This window comes from Scyliorhinus torazame, chromosome 7 (genome assembly GCF_047496885.1).
Source record: "Scyliorhinus torazame isolate Kashiwa2021f chromosome 7, sScyTor2.1, whole genome shotgun sequence".
NCBI lineage: Eukaryota > Metazoa > Chordata > Chondrichthyes > Carcharhiniformes > Scyliorhinidae > Scyliorhinus > Scyliorhinus torazame.
In genome coordinates, this window is record NC_092713.1 from 128,618,631 (window position 1) to 128,644,583 (window position 25,953).

Here is a 25,953-nt window from a genome sequence, read left to right on the forward strand (position 1 = left end):
TGGACTCCCGGGTCTTCCGACACTCCAAAAATTGCCACCTCTGAACTCGGCGCCACCCTTGTTTTTATAACCGTGGACATGACATCTGCAAATTCCTGCCAGAATCCCCTGAGCTTCGGACATGCCCAAAACATGTGGACATCATTTGCAGGCCCTCCTGCACACCTCACACACCTGTCCTCCACCCCAAAAACCTGCTCATCCGGCTGAGCCTGGCGCATGATGAGGTCGCATTGACTCCTAGCCCCCACTGATCTCCCTCCCCCACCCCGCTTGAACATACAGAGTAAAACATAACAATGCCCAACAAAAACAAACAAGGAAATTCCACCCACCATCCCCCACTAACAACAGAGTTAACCCGCATACAAAACTGAGCAACAGCCCAAAAACTGGTACAAAAACAATACATGCAAAACCCAAAAAGAAAATAAATTTAGCAGCATAGATACAGATTTACTCGCCCCCAAGTTCAATGTCCTCCATCATCTGCCAGTCCGCTGTCCTGAACAAAGTTCATCGCCTCATCCGGCAATCCAAAATAAAGTTCTTGACCCTCGTAAGTGACCCACGAACAAGCTGGGTACAACATGCCGAACTTCGCCCCCTTCTTGAAGAGGGTCGATTTAACTTTATTGAAGCTCGCCCTTCTTTTGGCCAGTTCCGCACCCAAGTCCTGGTAAATGTGCAGCTCGTTATCTTCCCATTTGTATCTCCTCGTCTGCCTGGACCACCTCAAGATCTGTTCCTTGTCCAGGAACCAGTGCATTCGTTCCACCATCGCCCCCGGCGGCTCATTCATCCGCAGCTTCCTCATAAGCGCTCTGTGCAAGGGTCGAGCAAACACACCTTCCCCCAGCAGATCCTTGAACATACGCGCCACATGTGCCCCTGCGTCCGATCCGTCGCTGCCCTCCGGGAGGCCAACAATCCTCAGGTTCTGTCTGTGCGAGCTGTTTTGCAGATCCTCCACTTTCTCTTGCAGCCTTTTCTGACGGTTCCATCTCCGCCACCATCCTCGTCCTCATCCACTGCCTCTTCCACCTTCTGGATCGCCTGGCCCTGGGCTTCCAAATTTTGCTCCCCATCTTAATCGGGTCCAGGTACACTTGTCTTTGCTTAGCAAAACTCTCCTGAAGGAATTCCACCAGCTGCTCTGTTGACCACTGGGCCGACAATCCCAGTCCCTGACACTCCGCCATATTTTTCTGTGCTGCTGACTCCACTCCCTTCTTTGCCCAACGATCTCTCTTTTTCAGACCACTTCTTGTCCACGAATCCAAACACTGGTGGGGGATTCTTCTCCTCTGCCTCACAGTCTCCTTTTTAACCGATCAAATCCCCCCATAAGTCGGGGAAAAAGGTCCCAAGGGTCCACCACGAGCGGGAGCTGCCAAATAAGCGACCACTCACTCCATGGCCACCACCGGAAGTCGATAACCTCACATTTCTCCTCATTAAACTCCATCTGACAAATTTTGGTCCAATCTCCTAGCCTATCGATATCCATCTGTAACGCAATAGGACGTCATTTTTCAGGCACAAGACTTGTCTGTACCTTTGCAGAAGCCAGTCAACAATTCTTTAACCCCAAAATAACAAAAAGGACAGAAAAAAATTTGTGAAGATATTAGTTTTAACCGCAAGACGCAACAAATGCTAAAAAGCCAGCACAGTACAGAGCGATCATCATTCCAACCTTTCTACAGAGAAGACCAGCAAACATTGATACAGTTGATTCAGAGTGTAATCATTGCAATTTGGCGTCACCCATCATCACACTGACAATGAAAGAATAAATAGATACTACCAAAAGCAGAGGATCTCAAGATAACAGGATATCAAGATGTAGCCATGAGCACCAGGCCCTATGGCGCACACCCCACCACCATAAGAAAAAGAAACTGCCCATTCAAAACCTACTCAGCCTCAAACAAAGGAGATCAACAGGATACCACCTTCAATACAAGACCTGACTTGGCATTGTACACACACTTATATACAGGAGCCAGTAAACCAAGAAGACCCACACCATGCCAAGATTAGCTATACAATGACCTCACTCCCCTCCAGCTACACCAGAGGCACCGCTCTGGCCACATCTAAATTGGAATATTTTCATCATCCTCCACGAGAAAACCCCACCAACAAGGAGAGGAATTGTCAAGACACACACCAACTGGGCATCTTGGGAGTGTGTCATGACTTTGCCTAGCATCGGCAGTAAAATTAATTTAACAAAACATAACAAACTGCGAGATGTTCAGCAACAGGTAGAAATCTGTCTAGAGACTGCAATACACAGCATTCAAAAGGCCCCAATGATATGCGTCTCTTCCAATCACGAGTTTAGAAGGCAATTTTAGGGATCAGATGTGAATGGCTTATGAGGAGAAACAGCTTATAGACAATGGGGGAAGATCCATAAGTATATATGTTAATGTGTAGAGTGGGAATTTGATAGGGGCAGACAAACAAATAGACAGAAGGCATAATCAAAGAGGAACAAAGGTATAACTGGTCGGACAATCAGAAGCCTGGAAGGCAGTAAAGACCTAGCACTCTCAGAAAGCAGACAGCCCAGTCTCCAACCACCAAGCCTCAAAGCTAGTTTTTCAGCTAGCAGCCAAAAAGTCAGTCTACATGAAACAAACCTCTAAGTCTGTGAGCCAGGGCAATGCAGACAACCTGCGTTAAGACAGTTTAAATATCCTTATTGGACAAAGAAAAGACATTTCCCAGGCTTGACTATCATTCCTGTATTGTGTGGTGACTATAAGCTGGTTATTTAATTTGGCTGTTGTTTGTGGAACAGGGGAAGTTTTACGGAATTCAAGTATCATGAATATATTTTGGAATAAGGGGTACATTATATATAAACTGTGTGTTAGTAATTTATATGCCCTAATTCTGTGGAAGTAGAGCAGTCCTGTTCATGTATGTTTGTCCTTTCTTTACTTTAATAAGTAGTCTTCAATAATTGTTACATGACCACTGGACTGTTTATTCTCACACGGATTTCACTTGCGTCATTGCACCAAAACAACACAAAATTATATAGCCCCACAAATCAGTGTTTCAAGTTGGGATACCTACGCAGATAACATCAACATGCTTTGTGACAAGGGGGATGATCCTCTGCATTCCCCCCCCTCCCGACTTGATATTGGAAACCCCCCGAGACAAAATATACCAAATTGGAGCCTATATCAGCACCCTTACCCAAATAAGGAAAGGACATCCCAAAAAGAAAGGAACGCCGGGATTAGCCAAAGAACACTGGACAAGTTCCAATACCACGCACATTCACAAAAAGGATGCGAGGGACAGAACAGGCCTCAAGTCGGAGGGAAGTCTGGCAGTCTCTATATAAGACTACTTGGAGGTGAGTGCCTAATGCCCCCACCCAGCCGATCTTCCAATCGAAGAAAGACTCCAACAACACTGATCCACAGCACTCAGACCCTGCAGCCCATGGGTTACTATCTCCCCAGTGCAACCCTATTTCGAGAAGGAGAGCAGACCAGGAGCCCCCAAAAGGAGACTTCTCGAGGAAATGTAACCTACTCCACCACCCAACAGATCTTCCACCTGGCCCCGGTAAACACAGTTACTATTACCTTAACCTACCCACTACCACGACCCATTCAGCCAAGTAAATATTGAAGACCAAACCAAGACCAGCCAATCAAGGATTAATCAACCACACCCAGGCGTAAGCTATTACACATCTTCCCCTACTCCACACAACACTCAAAAAACTCCAACCATAAAGAAGAATCATAAGGAATCCTGTCCTCTCTAGGATACATGATCTATCCGCACCCTCATAAGAGGCAAGCAAGAAGTTCATAATCCCAAAGTAACAAAAATACAAAAGAAAAACACAATACTGATTGTTGTAACTCGGGGCTTTCCTCAGTTGCAATGAAGACTTACATGGCCTTACCAACCACCATCTACCCATCACCCTGTAGTGGGACTACTCACCTTCTCTAAAAACAAAGTGAAGGGTACCTAAAATGTCCGTTCCCCTCCCCCCCCCCCCCCCCCCCCCCATTGTAAATGCAAGAATTACAACACATTTTTAAACAACAGGCAACAACTGCCTCTGTGCTCATACATCATACACCCTTATCAGGATAAAAGGTAATCACATAAAATCAGCAGCATAATTTTTCAGGATTATTGATGAACTGCAGGATAATATCACCATCCATGGAGCTTGGAAAGACCAATGCTTGGGAAGACCAAAGCCATGATAGGATCGTCGAGCAGCATTGAGGATCCTTTTTAAGTTCCATCAAAGTCCCTGAACTTCCGCCCTGTCATTACCCTGAACCTTAGGTAGTGTGAAGCCTAGGCCCCGGCAGTAGGGAAAGATCCACTGTGACCAGCTTCCTCCAACCCTTCTTGATTAACAACAAGGACGAGACAACATAGGACCAGTGGTTGAGGTTGCTGACTGACCAAGCCTCGAAGACCTGATGCAATGTGCTCCATCAAACTGGAAAAACCCAGCCTTCAAATCGAGATTGCAAAAGCATGGCAACCAGCTCTCAAATTCGGCCAGGAATTCCTCTCCATCTCTGGCCCCATCCCCTCAAATCGACCAGGATATTCGACAAGTTATTCAACAGGACTTCCAAGAACTGAAGGTGAGCCCCCACCAAGGAGACTGCCCCAATGACAGACAGGATTCTCTTCTCCACTGCACCCATTCTCTTAAGGATACCTCACAGTTCATCAATGTGATCACCAACATCCTGTGCAAAATAGCCAACATCAGTGCAGCTTCGTCTACAGCATTATTCACAGTGCCAGCCACCATCTCACCACCGACAGCATCACTGAAGTGCAGGCCCACTCACCAGCAAAACCACCAATGCGCGCTGGGCCCCACCCCAGCCGCCATCGGCCGCCTCCATCAAACAAGGATTTTTTGACTTAACACAGCTCCCCATCACCAAAATCTAGCCAGGATCTTCCAAGAACATAGCACAGGACATACAGTCCAGAAACAAATAGTTATGGGTTGTGCATCAGGATTATAAAAAGGATTAAAAGATGAGTACCACCAAAGCTCACAAAAACACAGCTGTTCCTACACTCACATCAGGTGACCCCCCCCCCCCCCCCCCACGCCACCCACCCGCCACTGTGGCCCTTAAATTTGATGCCAGTGGATTCTTCACAGCAGGAATAAGTGACATTTCCACAGTTCACTGGCCACCGCTGAATCAGGGAGGTAACAGGAGGAGTGGGAACATCACCGTCTTTTCTCTTATGCGAAAGAAAAAGGAAGAGCGAACTATAGTTTTGCCAGATGAGTAGGATCCCTAGTGGTGCAGGGTGCTATTGACTACATGCACCTGACTCTACAGGCATCACAACTTTGGGAAAATGTAACCGAGCTGCAAGGGCTACCGTTTGTGAACGTCCAGTAGGTATGTGATCGTGCACAGAAAATCCAATTGGTGATGCCCCCTATCTTGATAGTAGACTCGATATATTCATCCTACACCTGCCATTTTTGAGACACCATGAAGAACCAGATATTGGACAGACAACCCTGTGTAGCTCTAGGCTGGCTGACATAAGGCAATTGCAGATGCAATGGTGAAGTTGCAATGGTAGGAACAGGACTGGGAGAGGACACCAGGTTTAAGCTCCATGGATCCACTACCAACACCCAAGACCGTGCCTCTGAAATCCTTGTAATCTGCTGGAGGAACATTTGCTAGACTGCAGTACGAGCCTGCATCCCCTTCGAAGTAATGTGGTGTGGTGTCATGACAAGAATCTGTCCCTCAACGTCAGCAAAACTAAGGAGCTGGCCATCGACTTCAGGAAGAGAAGTATCGTACACACTCCTGTCTGCATCAATGGTGCCGAGGTGGAGATGGTTGACAGCTTCAAAATTCCTAGGTGTAAACATGACCAACAATCTGTTCTGGTCCACCCCCCGTCGATGCTACGACCAAGAAAGCACAACAGCGCCTATACATCCTCAGGAAAATAAGAAAATTTGGCATATCCACATTGACTCTTACCAATTTTTATGGATGCAAATAGAAAACATCCTATCTGGCTGCATCACAGCATGATCTGGAAACTGCTCAGCCCATGACCGTAAGAAACTACAGAGAGTCGAGAACACAGCCAAGTCCATCACGCGAACCCACCTCCCATCCATTGACTCTGTCTACACATCCCACTGCCTTGGGAAAGCGGGCAGCATAATCTCCCACAATAGAGGATCTAACCATCACCATGCTGGGGACCTTTGGAGGAGCCGAGATGGATTATCTCTGCACGTCTAGCTGAAGATTATTGCAAATGCTTCAGTCTTGTCGTTTGCCCTGATCTGCTGGGCTCCTCCATCATTGATGATTGCCTCCTCCTCCAGTGAGTTGTTTTGCTCACCGCCATTCATGACGGGATGTGACAGAACTGCAGAGCTTATATCTGATCCGTTGGTTGTGGCAGGCCAAACAGCATAAGCAGAAAGCAATAGACAGGGCTAAGTAATTCAAGTAGTCCTGTGTTGTAGCTTCACCAGGTTGACACCTCATTATTAGGCATGCCTGGTGTTGCTCTTGACATGTCTTCCTACACTCTTCACTGCTGCAATAGGTACTGAGATATCAGCAAACAGATGCTACATCACAGCTCAGTTCACAGATGGTATCAGAGAGTTGCCACCATTTCCAAAATGGAAAGGATATGGGCTTGGTGCATTGACAGACCTGCACAAAATATCTTGCCGCTGTCATGCCGCATGGAGGAGTCTGGCTCTTACTTAGCACAGGGATTAACACTGATCTTCGAGCCCATATCCTTTCCATTTTGGAAATGGTGGCAACTCTCTGAAACCATCTGTGAACTGAGCTGTGATGTAGCATCTGTTTGCTGATATCTCAGTACCTATTGCAGTAGAATCTGTCGGTAACGTTGACTTCTGGGGGCTGTCTCACAGGCTATCCTTACCCCTTGATCTTGTTGCAGCCTACTCGAGTGACTTCATGGAATCCATTGAATTCCTACAGTGGAGTTGGGGTCATTTGGCCCATCAAGTCTGCACCGACTCTCCGAAAGAGTATTTTACCTAGGCTAACACCCACTGCCCTATCCCTGTAACCCGCACATTGATGATGGCCAATCCATCTAAACTGCACATCTTTGGATTCTGGGAGGAAACTGGAGTACCCAGAGGAAACCCATGCAGACATGGGGAGAACGTGCAAACTCCACACAGTCACCCAAGGCCAGAATCAAACTCGGGTCCCTGGCGCTGTAAGGACGCTGTATAATGCTAACCACTGTACTACCACTTGCCACATGCTGTCTCTATACCACTTCTTTACGACCTGCTAAAATACATGCATTGCCCATCTGAGCTGGTGGCTGCAAGTGTGAGCTCAAGGGACATCAGAAGTCAGGAGGAGCTCTCACCCTTCATTGTGGAGTTGCATTTTCTAAATGGGAAGATGCTTAGGAAATCAGAAGCACAAAGGGACTTGGGAGTCCTTGTTCACGATTCTCTTATGGTTAATGTGCAGGTTCAGTCGGCAGTTAAGAAGGCAAATGCAATGTTAGCATTCATGTCGAGAGGGCTAGAATACAAGACCAGGGATATACTTCTAAGGCTGTAAAACGCTCTGGTCAGACCCCATTTGGAGGAGAGCGAACAGTTTTGGTCCCCTTACCTAAGGAAGGATGTGCTGGCCTTGGAAAGGGTCCAGAGGAGGTTCACAAGAATCATCCCTGGAATGAAGAGCTTATTGTATGAGGAACGGTTGAGGACTCTGGGTCTGTACCCATTGGAGTTTAGAAGGATAAGGGGGAATCTCATTGAAACTTACAGGATACTGCGAGGCCTGGATAGAGTGGACGTGGAGAGGATGTTTCCACTTGTAGGAAATACGAGAAACAGAGGACACAATCTTAGACTGAAGGGACGATCCTTTAAAACAGAGATGAGGAGGAATTTCTTCAGTCCGAGGGTGGTGAATCTGTGGAACTCTTTGCAGCAGAGGCCTGTGGAGGCCAAATCACTGAGTGTCTTTAAGACAGAGATAGATAAGTTCTTGATCAATAAGGGGATCATGGAGGGCAGCACGGTGGCGCAGTGGTAGCATTACAGTCTCACGGCGCCGAGGTCCCAGGTTCGATCCAGGCTCTGGGTCACTGTCCGTGTGGAGTTTGCACATTCTCCCCGTGTTTGCTTGGGTTTCGCTCCCACAACCCAAAGATGTGCAAGGTAGGTGGATTGAACATGCTAAATTGCCCCTTAATTGGAAAAAATGAATTGGGTACTCTACATTTTTTAAAAAGGGGATCAGGGGTTATGGGGAGAATGCAAGAGAATTGGGAAGAGAAAAATATCAGCCATGATTGAATGGCGGAGCAGACTCGATGGGCTGAGTGGCCTAATTCTGCTCCTTTGTCTTATGGTCTTATGTATAGACTGAGTGCCTGAAGGCAAAAATGCAGAGTAAGAGGTCAGGATGAAAGACATGGGTGGCATGTAAAGCAGGAGCCCCGTGATCACATCAGCAGCAGCTTGCACATCATGCAGGATGAGGAAGTAAAAGGATTTGAGAAGGTCCGTTAGGCAGGAACATACTATCATCCTGAATGTTCTCTGCAACACCAGACGCAATGGGCTTGTCGTCGCTGGCCCCAATCTGCAGAGCCCCATTTCCTCCAAAGGGTTCACGTGATGCAGGCATGCCTGCCCCCATAGGTTCCCTGCTGCTCCCTGAGTCTATGTGCACCCTGATCCTTCAAAAGAGAGGGAAGAATGTTAGTTAGTGTAGTGCAGTGTTTTTAGGTGATGTGCCTAGCTGTCATAGCTAAAAAGCTGGAGGTGGTTGTGAGGCTTGGAACACTTTGGAAGTATGAGGGTGAGGTGGAGCACCTGAATTTTCGGCATGAGTCCCAATTGCTGATGGACAAGTGATGGGGCAGTAGTGCATTGAGCAGCATGGAAGGTTGGTTGTGTGCGTGAGTGAGCGTGGGTGGGAGTGGGGGGTGGGGGGGGGGAGAAGAGATAATACAACCATAAATTTACAGCATGGAAGGAGAGATGATAGAACTATAAATTTACAGCATGGAAGGACGCCATTGTGTCCTTGCCAGCTGACGAGTAACAACGAACCTATTGAAGAATAGCTCGAAGTTTGTGTGCTACCTGCGTCAATAGAACTGGATGGAGGGATGCACATTCCGACCTTGGGTGACTGTCCGTGTGGAGTTTGCACGTTCTCCCCGCGTCTGCGTGGGTTTCCTCTGGGTGCTCCAGTTTCTTCCCACAGTCCAAGTTAGGTGCATGCAGGTTAGGTGGATTGGCCTTGCTAAATTGTCCTTAAGTGTCAAACAGTTAGGTAGGGTTACATGGATAGAGCCGTGGATTAGGCCTAGGGAAGGTGCTCTTTCAGAGCGTCAGTGCAGACTTGATGAGCCAAATGGCCTCCTTCTGCACTGTAGGGATTCTATGATTCTGTTCTATATCTGTTCCAACATCAGTCCAAATCGAACTTTATCTCAAGCTCAGTAAAATTAACCTTATAATGGACTTCAGAGAAACACAGAATCCTGAAAATGCAGGTGGGCCATTTGGCCCATTGAGTCTGCACTGACCCTCAGCAGGAGCATGTCACTTGGGCCTACCCTGCCTTTTTCCCGTAATCCCACAGAATCTTTTTTGGTCATTTAGGGGCAATTTAGCATGGCCAATCCACCTAACCTGCATACCTTTGGACTGTGGGAGGAAACTGGAGCACCCGAAGGAAACCAACACAGACACAGGGAGAACGTGCAAACTCCATACAGACCAATTGTCAGAATCAAACCCGGGGCCCTGGCGCTGTGAGGCAGCAGTGCTAACCACTGTGCCGCCTCTTGTACTGAATAATTGAAATGAATGGACCGGGATTTTTCAGTCCCACCGGCTAATCGGATCTTCTGGTCCCTCCCACAGAAGTCAATGGACTTTTAGCTGGCTCGTGGAAATAAACTTTAACAAGTATATAATTTAATATCGGAACATATATTTTAGAATTTGAAAAAAGCTCTCTTCAGTCTGTGCATCAAGCTTAGGCTGTATAATTTTTGACATAAGTGTAATTTTAATTACAGTATGCTTAATAAATCTGTGAATATCTGACATTTATTGGTGTGAACCCTATTATTTTCAGGAGTAGATTAGAAGTAAGAACATACATTCAAATATGCACATAGACACTGAAGACTTTTAATCATTAGTTGAAGTCAATTATCTTAACCTTGTATAATGAACTTACAAGGCTAAATTTAGACCACTGTATGTAGCTTGGAGAGCTTTACTCTAGAGTGGAATGCTCCTGTATCAGTAGTATCCAGTTGAGAGCATATTTTCCCAAAATCAGGTGGCTCTGTAACAGAACCTAAGCTGTTGTGGAGTCACAATTTAAGATGTAGTCAATGTGAAATTGTTTGGGAATACCTGAGGATATGGAAAGGCCTGAGGACCATCCTAAATTTGTCATTATGAAGAAAGGCTGCAGGCTCCAATCAGATATCCCTCAGTAGTTTCTGGGGCTGGCCCCTTTGAACTTATTAATCTGCTGGAAGACAGGCGGAGCAGCACAGATCAGTGCAGGAGTGGGGAGGAGAGAATCGGAGAAGGGAAAGGTGCAGGCCAGTGGTGGATGCATTATTAGTGTGCAGACTTGTTTCTGTAACCTCAACAGTTCATTTGGGATCCTTCTTTAAGCCACTGTTAGGCTCGATTTTCATCAATTTCTTTTTAAAAAAAATTCCAATTAAGGGACAACTTTATCATGGCCAATCCACCTACCCTGCACATCTTTGGGTTAGAACAAACCAAAGAACAAAGAAATGTACAGCACAGGAACAGGCCCTTCGGCCCTCCAAGCCCGTGCCGACCATGCTGCCCGACTAAACTACAATCTTCTACACTTCCTGGGTCCGTATCCCTCTATTCCCATCCTATTCATGTATTTGTCAAGATGCCCCTTAAATGTCACTATCGTCCCTGCTTCCACCACCTCCTCCGGTAGCGAGTTCCAGGCACCCACTACCCTCTGCGTAAAAAACTTGCCTCGTACATCTACTCTAAACCTTGCCCCTCTCACCTTAAACCTATGTCCCCTAGTAATTGACCCCTCTACCCTGGGGAAAAGCCTCTGACTATCCACTCTGTCTATGCCCCTCATAATTTTGTAGACCTCTATCAGGTCACGCCCCCAACCTCAGTCATTCCAGTGAGAACAAACCGAGTTTATTCAACCGCTCCTCATAGCTAATGCCCTCCATGCCAGGCAACATTCTGGTAAATCTCTTCTGCACCCTCTCTAAAGCCTCCACATCCTTCTGGTAGTGTGGCGACCAGAATTGAACACTATACTCCAAGTGTGGCCTAACTAAGGTTCTATACAGCTGCAACATGACTTGCCAATTCTTATACTCAATGCCCCGGCCAATGAAGGCAAGCATGCCGTATGCCTTCTTGACTACCTTCTCCACCTGTGTTGCCCCTTTCAGTGACCTGTGGACCTGTACTCCTAGATCTCTTTGACTTTCAATACTCTTGAGGGTTCTACCATTCACTGTACATTCCCTACCTCCATTAGACCTTCCAAAATGCATTACCTCACATTTGTCCGGATTAAACTCCATCTGCCATCTCTCCGCCCAAGTCTCCAAACAATCTAAATCCTGCTGTATCCTCTGACAGTCCTCATCGCTATCCGCAATTCCACCAACCTTTGTGTCGTCTGCAAACTTACTAATCAGACCAGTTACATTTTCCTCCAAATCATTTATATATACTACAAACAGCAAAGTTCCCAGCACTGATCCCTGTGGAACACCACTGGTCACAGCCCTCCAATTAGAAAAGCATCCTTCCATTGCTACTCTCTGCCATCTATGGCCTAGCCAGTTCTGTATCCACCTTGCCAGCTCACCCCTGATCCCGTGTGACTTCACCTTTTGTACTAGCCTACCATGAGGGACCTTGTCAAAGGCCTTACTGAAGTCCATATAGACAACATCCACTGCCCTACCTGCATCAATCATCTTAGTGACCTCCTCGAACAACTCTATCAAGTTAGTGAGACACAACCTCCCCTTCACAAAACCATGCTGCCTCTCACTAATACGCCCATTTGCTTCCAAATGGGAGTAGATCCTGTCTCGAAGAATTCTCTCCAGTAATTTCCCTACCACTGAAGTAAGGCTCTGTAGTTCTGTAGTTCCCTGGAATATCCTTGCTACCCTTCTTAAACAGAGGAACAACATTGGCTATTCTCCAGTCCTCCAGGACAGCCCCTGAAGACAGTGAGGAACCAAAGATTTCTGTCAAGGTCTCAGCAATTTCCTCTCCAGCCTCCTTCAGTATTCTGGGGTAGATCCCATCAGTCCCTGGGGACTTATCTACCTTAATATTTTTTAAGACACCCAACACCTCGTCTTTTTGGATCTCAATGTGACCCAGGCTATCTACACACCCTTCTCCAGACTCAACATCTACCAATTTCTTCTCTTTGGTGAATACTGATGCAAAGTATTCATTTAGTACCTCGCCCATTTCCTCTGGCTCCACACATAGATTCCCTTGCCTATCCTTCAGTGGGCCAACCCTTTCCCTGGCTGCCCTCTTGCTTTTTATGTACGTGTAAAAAGCCTTGGGATTTTCCTTAACCCTATTTGCCAATGACTTTTCATGACCCCTTCTAGCCCTCCTGACTCCTTGCTTAAGTTCCTTCCTACTTTCCTTATATTCCCCGCAGGCTTCGTCTGTTCCCAGCCTTTTAGCCCTGACAAATGCCTCCTTTTTCTTTTTGACGAGGCCTACAATATCTCTCGTTATCCAAGGTTCCCGAAAATTGCTATATTTATCCTTCTTCCTCATAGGAACATGCCGGTCCTGAATTCCTTTCAACTGACACTTGAAAGCCTCCCACATGTCAGATGTCGATTTACCCTCAAACATCCGCCCCCAATCTATGTTCTTCAGTTCCCGCCTAATATTGTTATAATTAGCCTTCCCCAAATTTAGCACATTCATCCTAGGACCACTCTTATCCTTGTCCACCAGGACTTTAGAACTTACTGAATTGTGGTCACTGTTACCGAAATGCTCCCCTACTGAAACATCTACCACCTGGCCGGGCTCATTCCCCAATACCAGGTCCAGTACCGCCCCTTCCCTAGTTGGACTGTCTGCAAATTGTTTGAATAAGCCCTCCTTGATGCTCCTTACAAACTCCGCCCGGTCTAAGCCCCTGGCACTAAGTGAGTCCCAGTCAATATTGGGGAAGTTGAAGTCTCCCATCACCACAACCCTGTTGTTTTTACTCTTTTCCAAAATCTGTCTACCTATCTGCTCCTCTATCTCCCGCTGGCTGTTGGGAGGCCTGTAGTAAACGCCCAACATTGTGACTGCACCCTTCTTTCTACAAATTGTGGGAGTGAGACCCACGCAGACACAAGAAAAATGTGCAAACTCCACATGAACAATGACCCGAGGCCGGGATCGAACCCAGATCCTCGGCACCTCGAGGCAGCAGTGCTAACCACTGCCGCCTCGAGGCAGCAGTGCTAACCAGCAGTGCCGCCCTGACTTTCATCAATTTCTGTAACAGGTCCGGAACGAGGCACAAAATCGACATTCCAATATTTAAATGACCCAGTAGCTGCCTAAAAAAAAGGCAATATCTATTTGCAGATGCAAATAGAGTGTGAGCTTCCCCTAGGTTAAATTTCTTATCATTACATTAGTTTTATGCTCCTGAAACAGGCATAATGATATTGATTTTGGATCCCAAAGTGCCCGCAAGCATTGTTTGTTTGCTCATTAAGAAATTATTTAATAAAAACAACGTAGTTTTAAAATATCATTTTAACATTTGTAATGGAATCACCACTTCTCAATTTAATATTTCCTCCACAAATTAGGAAATAATGCCTGCATTGAATTGTGCCTGATTTTAGTGCAGGTAGAGTAGTTTTCTGGTAATACAGTGTTGCTGGAAAAAGAGGCATGTTGAAGCTTTTCATCATGCACTTATCAGGACACTTTGCATGAATACCAGTATAAGTGGGAGAGCTTTTCCTGAGGAGACACAGAGAGGGCATCTTTAGCCATATGCGTGGTTCACAGTGGTAGGACGTGGGGCGTGAAGGAAGGGTTGGGGGTATGGTGTTCTTTGTGTTGCTTATTTAGGACGGTTGGTGTAGTGTTCCACAAAGACCACAGAATAGCTTTTACGGAAACAAAGCTATGATTTTATTTAGACTACTAAACTGGGATTTGACAGTCCTTAAAATACAGAATTGATAAATATTATCTGACTACACTCATCTACTGCTAACCTCACTGCTGGTATAAATTATAATCTAACCTTCTCACACTAAGTGTTCTTATGACCTTCACTAGCTATCTCCTGCATATACTCTTCCCCGAAGGTCCAGCATCACTGCCTTATATAGTTGTATCTGCAGCTCCCTCTAGTGGCTACTCTTGACAATACATTAACCCTTGTAATGCTGATAGTTATGGCAATACCACAGCGGAGTTGAAAGGATGGAGAGTGGACGCTCCCGTGGTGGCGGACAGGTCACGGGAGGGGGGGGGGGAGGGGTTGAACATTGGTGTCAACTCACTTGTGCTGCCTGGTATAGGTCATTGACCTCTTTCTTGCACCAGAGGCCAAGAGGCCAGTCCTCCTGGCCACACTCCGCAAGCTCACAGCCGCCGCCACCTTGCCCCAGGTGACACTGGCTGCCCTATGGCTGATCCTCCTGAACCCTCGGGGGAACAAAATAAAATACGTTGTGCAAATATTTTTAAATAAATGTATATTAAAAATTAATGATATTAGAGGAGGGCTGATGGTTTGTATGATAAATGCTCTGTATAATGTGATAGTTAGCCGTCTAAATCAAAGATTCAATCTTCCTATAATGAGTTAACCGATCTCAAAGAAACCAACAACAGTGAATAATTCTATTTTCTGTCCCATGTTTGAAAGAAGTAGAAAGCACATACCGCTGAGGCTTTGAATTCACATTCACTGTTCAGTAGCTTGTGTAGCAAATGTGCTGGGAACAGTATCAGCCATAACTTTGATAGCACAAAAGATGAACACTTCGCTTTTACTTGCACATGAAGCATGGTCACTTTGGCAAGATGCCAGAGGGCTGCCACTGGCCAGACAGTTCTACCCTAGCTTGAAAGGAGAGCAAAGTTCAGAAACTGAAATACTGGCATAAAGAAAGAAGGATGAATTAGCATTTATACAGCATCTCCCAAAACCTCCGGGTGTCCTATTCATAGTCAATTAATTACTTTTCAAGAGTAGTTATTGTTGCAACACAATATAAGCCCAGATCTTCTTGTCTCCAGATGGTCAGAGACTAAATTACACCCAGCAGTGCATCAGGATTCTTCGTCCCAACACACTGACCTTCTTGGGAATTGCCCAGCAAGTTTTCTGGGAAATTCCTCTGCTCCCTGAGATCCTCTGCAAAAGAGGTGGAGTCAGAGACTTCAGACTGTTCATTGAATCATAGAATCTACAGTGCAGAAAGAGACCATTCCGCCCATCGAGTCTGCACCGGCTCTAGGAAAGAGCTCCCTACTTAAGCCCATGCCTCCACCCTCTTCCTGTAACCCAGTAACCCAACCAACCCTTTTTGGGACACTAAGGGCAATTTAACATGGCCAATCCACCTAACCTGCACTTCTTTGGACTGTGGGAGGAAACCGGAACATCCGGAGGAAACCCACGCATACACGGGGAGAACGTGCAGACTCAGCACAGACAGTGACCCAACCTGGGACCCTGAAGCTGTGAAGCAACTGTGCTAACCACTGTACTACCATGCTGCCCTGTTCTAATTTACTTAACCGAATAGCTAGCCAGGAAATATTAGACTGATTAAAATCTAGTCTAACACTTGAGTAATCACAGGGCCGAGCACCCCCCCCCCATTCTACCCCCACCACCAATCACTCACACTGACCTGCCCCCCCGATATTCCCTGACTACACTCCAACCTGACCCAAGTACCCGTGACTCACCCACCTCATTGACTTACCACATTACTCACTGACTACCCCTACCCATGTCACCCTATCAGCTTACCAATCTACCCACCTTCCATCACACCACCAAAGACCTCTGCCATCCTATCCTCCTGCCACCTCACCCACTTACCTGCCCAGCCTACCGATTCACTCATTCACTAACATTTACACTGGACCTTTAAAGTTACCATACAGCAGCTAGTGCCGCAAAAAAATGTCACCGCCATTACAGTTACAATGCTGTGATAGAGTCATTCAAGGGATGCTGCCCTCTGCATTTCTGGAGAAACCAGGCTCGGAAGACTCAGCAAGAAATGTTAAGCAATGTCAGCACAGGGAAGATTTCAAGTGGAGCGCCAATGTAGTGATGATTGTTGCTTTGTGGAAGATCCAGGCTATAGTTACAAATGCTGGATGCCAGTGCTCATGTATACAATAGTGTTCTCCACAAGCAAGAGAACACAGACTTTTTACCTTTAGAAAAGTCACTAAATTAACTTGTTAGCACGAAGAAAATATTTAATTTCAATTTATTGCTATAAATTACCATTTCAGATGTTTTATATTTGATGAACATCTACCCTTTAAAAGATAGGTGTGATTAAGAAGCTTTTCTACAGCTGTAGGCATAACATTGTGCTGTGTGAAATTCCAGTGGAATATTGAAATATCATAGAACCATTTCTTAAGGTTTTTTATTACATTTATCTTTAATTGAAAATATAATAATGATACATCCTCTGGTTTCTGGTTTGACTTTAGTAAGTGATTTTTAAATTTAAGTCCCATAAAAGTAGAACATTGTTGTATAAGGGTGATGTTATAAATTTGTGGAGATTAAGTTAACTGAATATGATAAAGAATGAAAAAGATGAATGTGCCACGAACCTTTATTTATTCTGTGGTGTTCTAATTTTGCAAATGTTTCTATATAATACATCAAATGTGGCATATAATAAAATAATTGTTTGATGTATGAATAATATAGCACACAAACTGTTGACTAAACATTTATTTTAATGCCAAAGTCTATTTTCGTCTGCAGCTAAATTAACATTCTAAATTTCTTTAGTTGGCAAATCACAAGGGAAAAATAGTGATTGTTTCCTAAATCCAAACCACAATGTCCACAAATGGTTCCAGTACATTAAGTATTAGTGATTGTCTTTTCAACCGGTTCAGCATGAATTTCAGCAACCACTGTTATCACTGCTCTCCCAACCAGCCAAACAACTGTAAAAATAATTATGGTTGTGTGGTGCAGGAGCTGGAAAGACATCGCTCTGAAGGGCCAGTGTAATTGTCTCCCTGGTAAAAATGGCTTACATTGTGCAAGGCACGACGCAATATATTTAAAAACTGGCACCTCATTCTCAAGTTATTAATGTTTTCCAAAATATAATCAGGAGGATATATGTTGGACGAACCTAGTCAAAAGTCAGCAAATTGTAGTTATGCTTCATCTGACAACTTTAATTTAATCTGGTAAACGGGCTCTGCATGATTTTTTTCAAGTAAATAATTGGGGTAGGTATTGTTTTATATAATTGTGCAACACAGCCAGCAACAAATTGGCAATCTGTTATTTATCTCTCCCCACTGACTTCAATGGAAATAAAAAGAGATGTAAAATGGATTGCTCATTCAGTATCAACTATTTCCCACTATCGCACAATCTACCTTCTCCATCCCGTTCCCCGCCATTGATTTTTGTTAAAAGATCTACCTCTCTTCTAATTGTGAGGAATCACCTGGACTGTTTTCTCTGTTCTGAATCCGTGTCTATATTGTAAACATGCAACAAAGTTGTTTGACAAAGATAGAGAATAAAGAGGAAAACACAAGTAAGGGTAGGAATTCCTGTGTCCAGCCAAGGTTTTGATTGTGACTTCAGCACTGGATGTAATAATTTGACTGTCAACAGCAGAAGTGTGTACAAAAAGGGGTCGTTTTTATTGGTATCATATTGCTAAGAGCGGACATCAGGCATCCTCAATGGTGGAAATTAATGTTTGCCTCATTAAATTATGTTAATGGGGTCCTGCACTCAAATGAGGAATCCTTTAAAAATTGGTGCCCGGGAACCTTTCATTCATGTTTCCCTTTCCCCGTCCAAGAAAACATGGCCAATAGTAGGGAAGCTGTGCAATGTGAAAGGGATTTCCAACTTTTTCAAGTTACTGACAAGTCATTTTTGGCTACTATAGATTTTGGGACAATATTTTGGCTCTTTTGCAGTCGTTCAGAGTACTGAACAATTGGAATGCTGAATGTAGGCTGCTGTTGCACAGTTTGACTTAAATGGCTGTAAAATACAAAAAGTTGGGAATGTTGCTGGGATGACCACTGAGGCTGAAATAGTAGCATCAATCTTAACATGACAACAAAGAGAAAGAGGATCAAATAAAACAACAAAGGAAGCAATGGCCAAGTAGGCATTATACCAAAGAAGTCTTCCAGGACAGGATTATGTCATCAAGATAGTAAAGGCGATGTGTGTGTGACAAAGGGGTTCTTAACAGGCAGCCGGGCACTGACATTACATCCTGCAACAGAAATCAGAGCCAAATGCCAGGTTGCACACAGGCATGTTGCTTTCATTGTGGTTCTCAATTTCTCTACTACTGGCTCCTCTGCCTGCCACAGGTGACATCCACAACATCAGTAAGTTTACTATCCAAATAACCAATAAGGAGATGATGGGTGCCCTCATATCAAGGCGACACAATGCATCACCTTTTCATAGAAGCTGATGATTAGGAAGTCAGATTTCTCAGATTTGCTGGATTTCCCCAGATGCAAGATATCATTCATAAACATATGTTGCCCTGCACTTTCCCCATGATGAACCAGCCATGGTTTATAGTTGGAATGTGTTCCAGTCCCTGATTGCTTAGCTAGAGTACAACCACTAGCAGTGAATTCAGCAGACCTGTGCCAGGTGTCAGGCAAGAGTCATGGCATCTTCACTCTGCATCCATCCTTTCATGTCCATCACCCAGAACAGTGGGCATTAGTCCAGCTTCTTAAAACTGGAGAGCCATGCTCAATCCGTAGCTCTCATCGAACAAACTAAATGGTTCTCCAGCATAGTTGTCATTGAATTTCCGGTGGTCTACTGGAACATAGAACATAGAACATACAGTGCAGAAGGAGGCCATTCGGCCCATCGAGTCTGCACCGACCCACTTCCACCCTATCCCCAATAACCCCTCCAAACCTTTTTGGTCACTAAGGGCAATTTATCACGGCCAATCCACCTAACCTGCACGTCTTTGGACTGTGGGAGGAAACCGGAGCACCCGGAGGAAACCCACGCACACACGGGGAGAACGTGCAGACTCCGCACAGACAGTGACCCAGCGGGGAATCGAACCTGGGACCCTGGCGCTGTGAAGCCACAGTGCTATCCACTTGTGCTACCGTGCTGCCCACACTGGATGCTACAAAACTATGAGTGCCATTCAGAAGGTCAAGCCTTGCAGCTAAAATGGGAGGAAACAATGCAGATAGGACAAGAAAATTAATGATGATAAGGAGGACCCAGCCCCATGTATGTGCAGCAATGGGGAGACAATCTGTGTAATATCTCATTTAGGACCTGTGGGGTGTGAATGCTTATCTTCCCTGTGTTCCTTGCGACGTTCGAGTTCCCCGCTTGGGGCAGGGTAATTCAATTAATCAATGTATAAAAAGTCGACCAGTTAGGTACCGACCAGAATAGGAATCCGGTAGGGATCTACCAGGTAGCGTACATATCGTTTGTGTAAATAAAGAATTTGTAAAAAGTATAGTCGGTAAACACCATGTGAGCTTCCCCTACATCACGCAACTGGAAGTCCCAAATATGGAAGACGTTGCCTCCGTAAGTGTTCAGTTTAGTTCACTTTCTTTTGAATTGTCAAAAACGTGTCATTAAATGAACAAGAGGGCGGCACGGTGGTAAATTGGTTAGCACTGCTGCCTAACAGCTCTAGGGACCCCAGTTCAATTCCGGCCTCGGGTGACTGTCTGTGTCGTGTTTGCACTTCCTCCCCGTGTCTGTGTGGGTTTCTTCCGGGTGCTCCGGTTTCCTCCCACAGTCCAAAGATGTGCAGTTTAGGTGGATTGGCCACACTAAATTGCCCCTTAGTGTCTAAAAGGGTAGGTAGGGTGACTGGGTTACGGGGTTAGGGTGGAGGATGGGCTTAAGTCGGGTGTTCTTTTCAAGGACCGGTGCAGACTCGATGGTCCAAATGGCTTCTTTCTGCACTGTAAATTCTATGAAAACGTTGTTTCTTATTTTGTCGGTGCGTACTCCCTGTGTCATTATTAAAATTTGAATAGGTGTTCAACCTCCTCTTCTCCTCACCTCTTTTCTATTATGTGGCTCACCGCCTTTACCTAAAAGAAACAATGAGCGTTAGTGGTCTCCTGCTGAAATAACTTGAGGCTGTGCACATCAATATCAAATAATGATATGGATTATGAAGGGCGGTGGAAGTGATGGTTAAGGAGAGTTGAAGATAAAGACTGTGACATTACAAGCAGTAGGGTCTCGGGCGAATGCAGCATTGTGCTGGTAATCATGGTGGGGGTGGGGCTGTGTATGGTGTGTGCTGGAACTACAGGTAGTGTAGAGTTATCCAGAGAGTGAAGTGAGATTGGAGTTAGGAGTCATAAATTGGTAACCATGGTCAGGTCTTTAGGCTTCTTCCTGTATTGGAATCAAGTCTGAGGGGCAATGCTACTGGCAATAATAATCATCTTCACCTGAGCCCATTAATGCTGAGCAGCTTGGCAGGAAAATATCATGTCGCTTGCCGGGAAGGGTCAATCCCTCCTGCCAATCTCCCGCATCAGGAACTCAATTGCAGTGTTGGAAATGTGATGAATATCGAAATAATTATATTTCACATTTGGTGCAGTATTATTAAAGAATCTTGGTTTAAAATACATACAGGCAGTATGTCTTCTAAAGCTGTAATTAGAGAGTCAGAAAAGATAAAGTTGTGATTGATTCCAACCACTTAGTTGGTTACAGATAAAGGACTAATGGGATATTGTTATGATTTCTGGACATTCCCTGGAAAGGAGATAATTTATGAGGGATTGTGTTTTGTCCTCACTAAGCAGGTCATAGAACTTAGTAGAACAGAGATGATGTAATTAATGGGAGGAGCCAGGTCTGTCCATAGTTTTGCAGTTTGCCATAGGATTTGAGACTTACAAGACAGAAGGATTTTAAGTTGAACAGTCAAATGCTGTTAGGTTGAGCAGAAATGTACTGGTTCTGCTCTTGAAAGGAACTCTCTCTAAAGGTCTGGACAGCTAGGCAAGTAAACCTATTTTGTTAACATTATTTATAAGTGACATTTGAACTGCTTAATTGGAGTTAGTAGCAGGTATAGATAGCAAGTTTATGTTTTTCCTTGTGTTTAAGAACCATTTAACTGATAATCATTAAGCTATTCCTTTGATGTTAATGTGGTTAATTCTGTGCTAAAATTAAAGTTTGTTTTAACCTAAAAGATACCAATTGGTCAGAGTCATCACTCCTGGGGTGAAGTATCCTTTTCTCACAACTTTACAAATTTAGTTAAAATTTTTTGGGATTCTCACCTGGTATCCAAACAAATGTTGGGGTCTCGTCCAGTATCTTAACAGAAAAGTGGGGGGCACTTGCATTATCTCTTTGTCCTACCATCGCCTGAGCTGTCTTCTGGTTTTGTGCAACAAAGATCACCTACCCCTTTAAGAGATGCGGGTTGGCTTTAAATGACAGCCGGAGCACCAAAATCTGAAGTCACCATTTTGGCAGCAGCTCCTGGTGGTTAATGCTAGCAGCCTACCTACTTTACTATAATGAGGGTCCCAGGCAAATTAACCAGCCTTGTGTCACCCACGTGGTTAGGTGCACACTCCCAGGGCCTCCATGAATGTCTACTCTACATGCACATTTAGTATAGATTTTAAAAGTCTTAAAACTATAGCAATGTATCTGTTATGTTGTATAGTTAAAAGCTTATTATTAAAATATTGTTTCTCTTTCAGTCTCAAGTATCCATTAGTGTTGAGGACTGGGAAGATACGAAAGATACCAAAGAGCACATGAGTTACTGCACCAATCACTATCACCGGAACTCTTCATCCAGTGACCAAACAGAACATCCTTTACTGAGGCGTAAAAGCATGCAGTGGGCAAGGCGGCTTAGCAGAAAAGCACCAAAACATTCCAGTAAAGTAACAGAAAGGATCAGTCGTCAGCGCATGACGTTATGCAAAAGGTCAGAGAGACAAGAACTGGCTGAACTAGTAAAAACTCGAATGAAGCATCTAGGCCTTTCAACGACAGGTTATGGTAAGATCTATTAGCTACTAATATTCATTTGTACAAAGAACTTACAGCAATCGCAGAAACCGGGCCATTCAGGCCAACTGGCCATGTCAGTATTTATGCTTCACACCAGTCTTCTCCCAGCCTACTTCATACCACCCTATCTGAACATCTTTTATTCCTTTACTTATCGAGTTACTCCTTAAATATGTCCATGTTTTTTGCCTCAGCTACTTCCAGTTGTGATGGATTTAAGAAATCATTATATATTCTATTTCATAATTGTGGCAGTAATGTTAGTAAAACTCTGGTTTAAAATACATGCAGGCAGTATGTCTGCTACAGCTGTAATTAAGGTGTCAGAAAAGAGTACGGTAATCATTCATTCCAACCACTTAGTTGGTTACGGGTGAAGGGCTAATGGAACATTGTTCATATTTTGGGTGGTTCCCTGGAATATAGGTAATTTAGGAGGGATTGTATTTAGTTCCAGCTAAGTAGGTCATGGAAGTTAATGGGATACGGATGATGTAATTATTGCGAGGAGCCAAGTCTGTCAGTAGTTTTGCAGTCTGTTAAATTTTTTAAAGTTGAACAGCAGCTTGTCATAGACATATGATTTGAGTTTGACAAGACAGAAATGGACTGGATCTGCTCTTGAACGTATCTCTCTCTGAAAGTATCTACATGGATAAGCAAATAAGCTGCTTTGTTAACTTTATTTATAAGTGGCATTTGAACTATATTGGGTTGTTTAATTGGAATTAATAGCAGATATAGTAGTAAGTTAACGTTTTTCCTTTTCCTTTATTTAAAAAATGTTTAACTAATAATTGTAAAGCTATTTCTTTGATGTTAATATGGTTAATTCTGTGTTTAAATTAACTGTTGTTTTAACATAAAAGTTACCATTGTTCAGAGTCATCACTCCTGGGGTGAAGTATCTTTTACTCAGTTTTTGCAAATAGAAACATTGTTTGGGGTTCTTGTCCAGTATCCTAACAAATAAAGTGGTAGCAAATTTCAAGTATTAATCATAAAGTTGTTTTTCATGAACGCTTTATTGGATTCGTCCGTAACTGTCATATAAATTGCTTCTAATTTTTGATTACTCCTGAGTGTAACTATCTTCTCAATACCTAACATATCAAGCCCCTTTTAATGTTAAAGACCACACCTCATCCTTCTCTTTTCTGGAAAAAAGAAGTTTTTCCCATTCTAACCTCTCAGTTCTGGTATAATCTTTGTGAATATTTTTTGCATCTTCTGCTTTCCCTCTATATCCTTTAGGAAGACTAGAGCTAGGCAAAGTACTCCTTAAGCACAATATAACCATGGTTATGTCCAAGTTGTACATAGCTTCCTTGATTTAAAGTTCTATTTCCATTGAAATAAATCTCAGTGGTATTATGGCCTTGTTAGACTATATTTAAGGATTTGTAAATCTTTATCCCTCAGTTGAGTTGTTCTACCAGCCCATGTAGATATTATTATGATAGTCATTCTGCGCATAATAACCTGCTACTACAGAACAAAACATGTTTATATTCTTTGTTGGTTATATGGTAATGTAACAGTATTTATTTATGTCGACCACAAAGGGCTATAATACCCTTTTATTGATAGTATGAAGTCACGGTTAAGAGTGGTAAATCAATCTACTGTGAAAACTTGAGCGCAACAAATTGGGCGGGGTTTTCCACACTCCCTGCGGCTTTTTTCAAAGTGGAGGGATCCACTGCTATTCTAGGGGTTTCCTGTTTTCTGCACACCCCTGCTGCTGGGAAAACCGTGGCGGGGGGTTGTCGTTGGCGGGACTGGACGATCCCACCGCCGAGAACCGCCAAAAAATTCCATCCCTAGTCTATATTGTAGAAATTAATATAGCCTTATGAGCAAGTAAACTGTGTGGCGTTAGAGTAATGTAAAGAGTTTGACTTTCACACTCTGAATTGGCAGCTTGTTCTGCAAGGCTACATTATTCATTTTAACTCCAGACACAACCCTCCATTCAAATTCCCTTTGACATTCACCTTTTGTCTTGAACGTAGTTACACATGACTGACCAAAGCCCTTTTGTTCCATTGACCTTATGGCTGTTTTTCATTTTTGATCTTGAAGTGAGTTTAAACTGCTTAACCATGGAGATTGTCAGTTTTGCTCAATCCTGTTCTCACTGACGTCTACACACAAACTTCCAAAAGTGGCCACTGGAATGGAAATCATCAGCGGGCCTTGCTCATCTTTTTTCCTTACAATCTGGAAATTCTGAGACCCAAGTTGTGCTACTGCTCTGATTGAAATCGGATGATTCACTACACGTCAAGAATTACATCTGGTTAAAGGTTCTGGAAAGGTAGTCATCACATTGCCGTAATTCTTCTCATTTTGGAGAATTACCCAGTTATATCACCTACTGAAAATATTATAAATAAACATTGAACTATTCCCACCACAAATGTGTAAAATAGTTCAGTGCAAATACTCATTTTGTGAACCTAGCCAACTTCATTGAAATTTACATTCCCGAAGGAAGGAAGATGGGGACGGGGGAGAGGAGAGAGAGAATGTATATCGAGTGACCTACCTGCTACCATTTACCAGTCAGCGATGAAAGATAAAATCTACCTCACTCACTTCTTGAGGTTACCTTTTACACTACCACAGGGACATGTTAATACAATACAATACATTAAAACATCTACACTTGAATTCAATGTAGTTCTCAAGGGTTTAGCTTTGCAGGGAATAAGGGTTGAAGGATGATGCACATTAAGGTTCAGATAGGGTTTACTTCAAGAAAAGTTAGTTGGGGTGTTTCAGTGATCATTCAAACCTATTTGGGTTGAGATAACTAGATTTATTTGAGGTCAGCAGAGTGACATTAAACCTCCTGGAAGGCTCAGTGTCAGTTATGGCCAGTGTATACTGGTACAAGGCTGGTCTTGTCCAGAGCTGGAAATGATGATGCGCCAACTCTGTTTTCTGAGCCAGAAATTGACTTGAAAGGTAACGTCACAAAAAGTGAATATTTCGTAAAGCAGTTGATGTGGTGTATATGGATTTCAGTAAAGTGTTTGATAAGGTTCCCCACGGTAGGCTACTGCAGAAAATACGGAAGCATGGGATTCAGGGAGATTTAGCAGTTTGGATCAGAAATTGGCTAGCTGGAAGAAGACAAAGGATGGTGGTTGATGAGAAATGTTCAGACTGGAGTTCAGTTACTAGTGGTGTACCACAAGGATCTGTTTTGGGGCCACTGCTGTTTGTCATTTTTATAAATGACGTGGAGGAGGGCATAGAAGGATGGGTGAGTAAATTTGCAGATGACACTAAAGTCGGTGGAGTTGTGGACAGTGCGGAAGGATGTTACAAGTTATAGAGGGACATAGATAAGCTGCAGCGCTGGGCTGAGAGGTGGCAAATGGAGTTTGATGCAGAAAATTGTGAGGTGATTCATTTTGGAAGGAATAACAGGAAGACAGAGTACTGGGCTAATGGTAAGATTCTTGGCAGTGTGGATGAGCAGAGAGAT

General features: G+C 44.1%; 1 protein-coding gene across 1 annotated transcript in view; it reads left to right on the forward strand.

Annotated features, from left to right (window-relative positions):
* kcnt2a (potassium channel, subfamily T, member 2a) overlaps positions 1 to 25,953 on the forward strand; it is a 939,304-nt gene that overhangs the window by 799,835 nt on the left and 113,516 nt on the right. Inside the window, exon 29 of the mRNA XM_072512908.1 lies at positions 22,136 to 22,442. Coding sequence (XP_072369009.1) covers positions 22,136 to 22,442 — 307 coding nt within the window. The remainder of the gene's footprint in view (positions 1 to 22,135; positions 22,443 to 25,953) is intronic.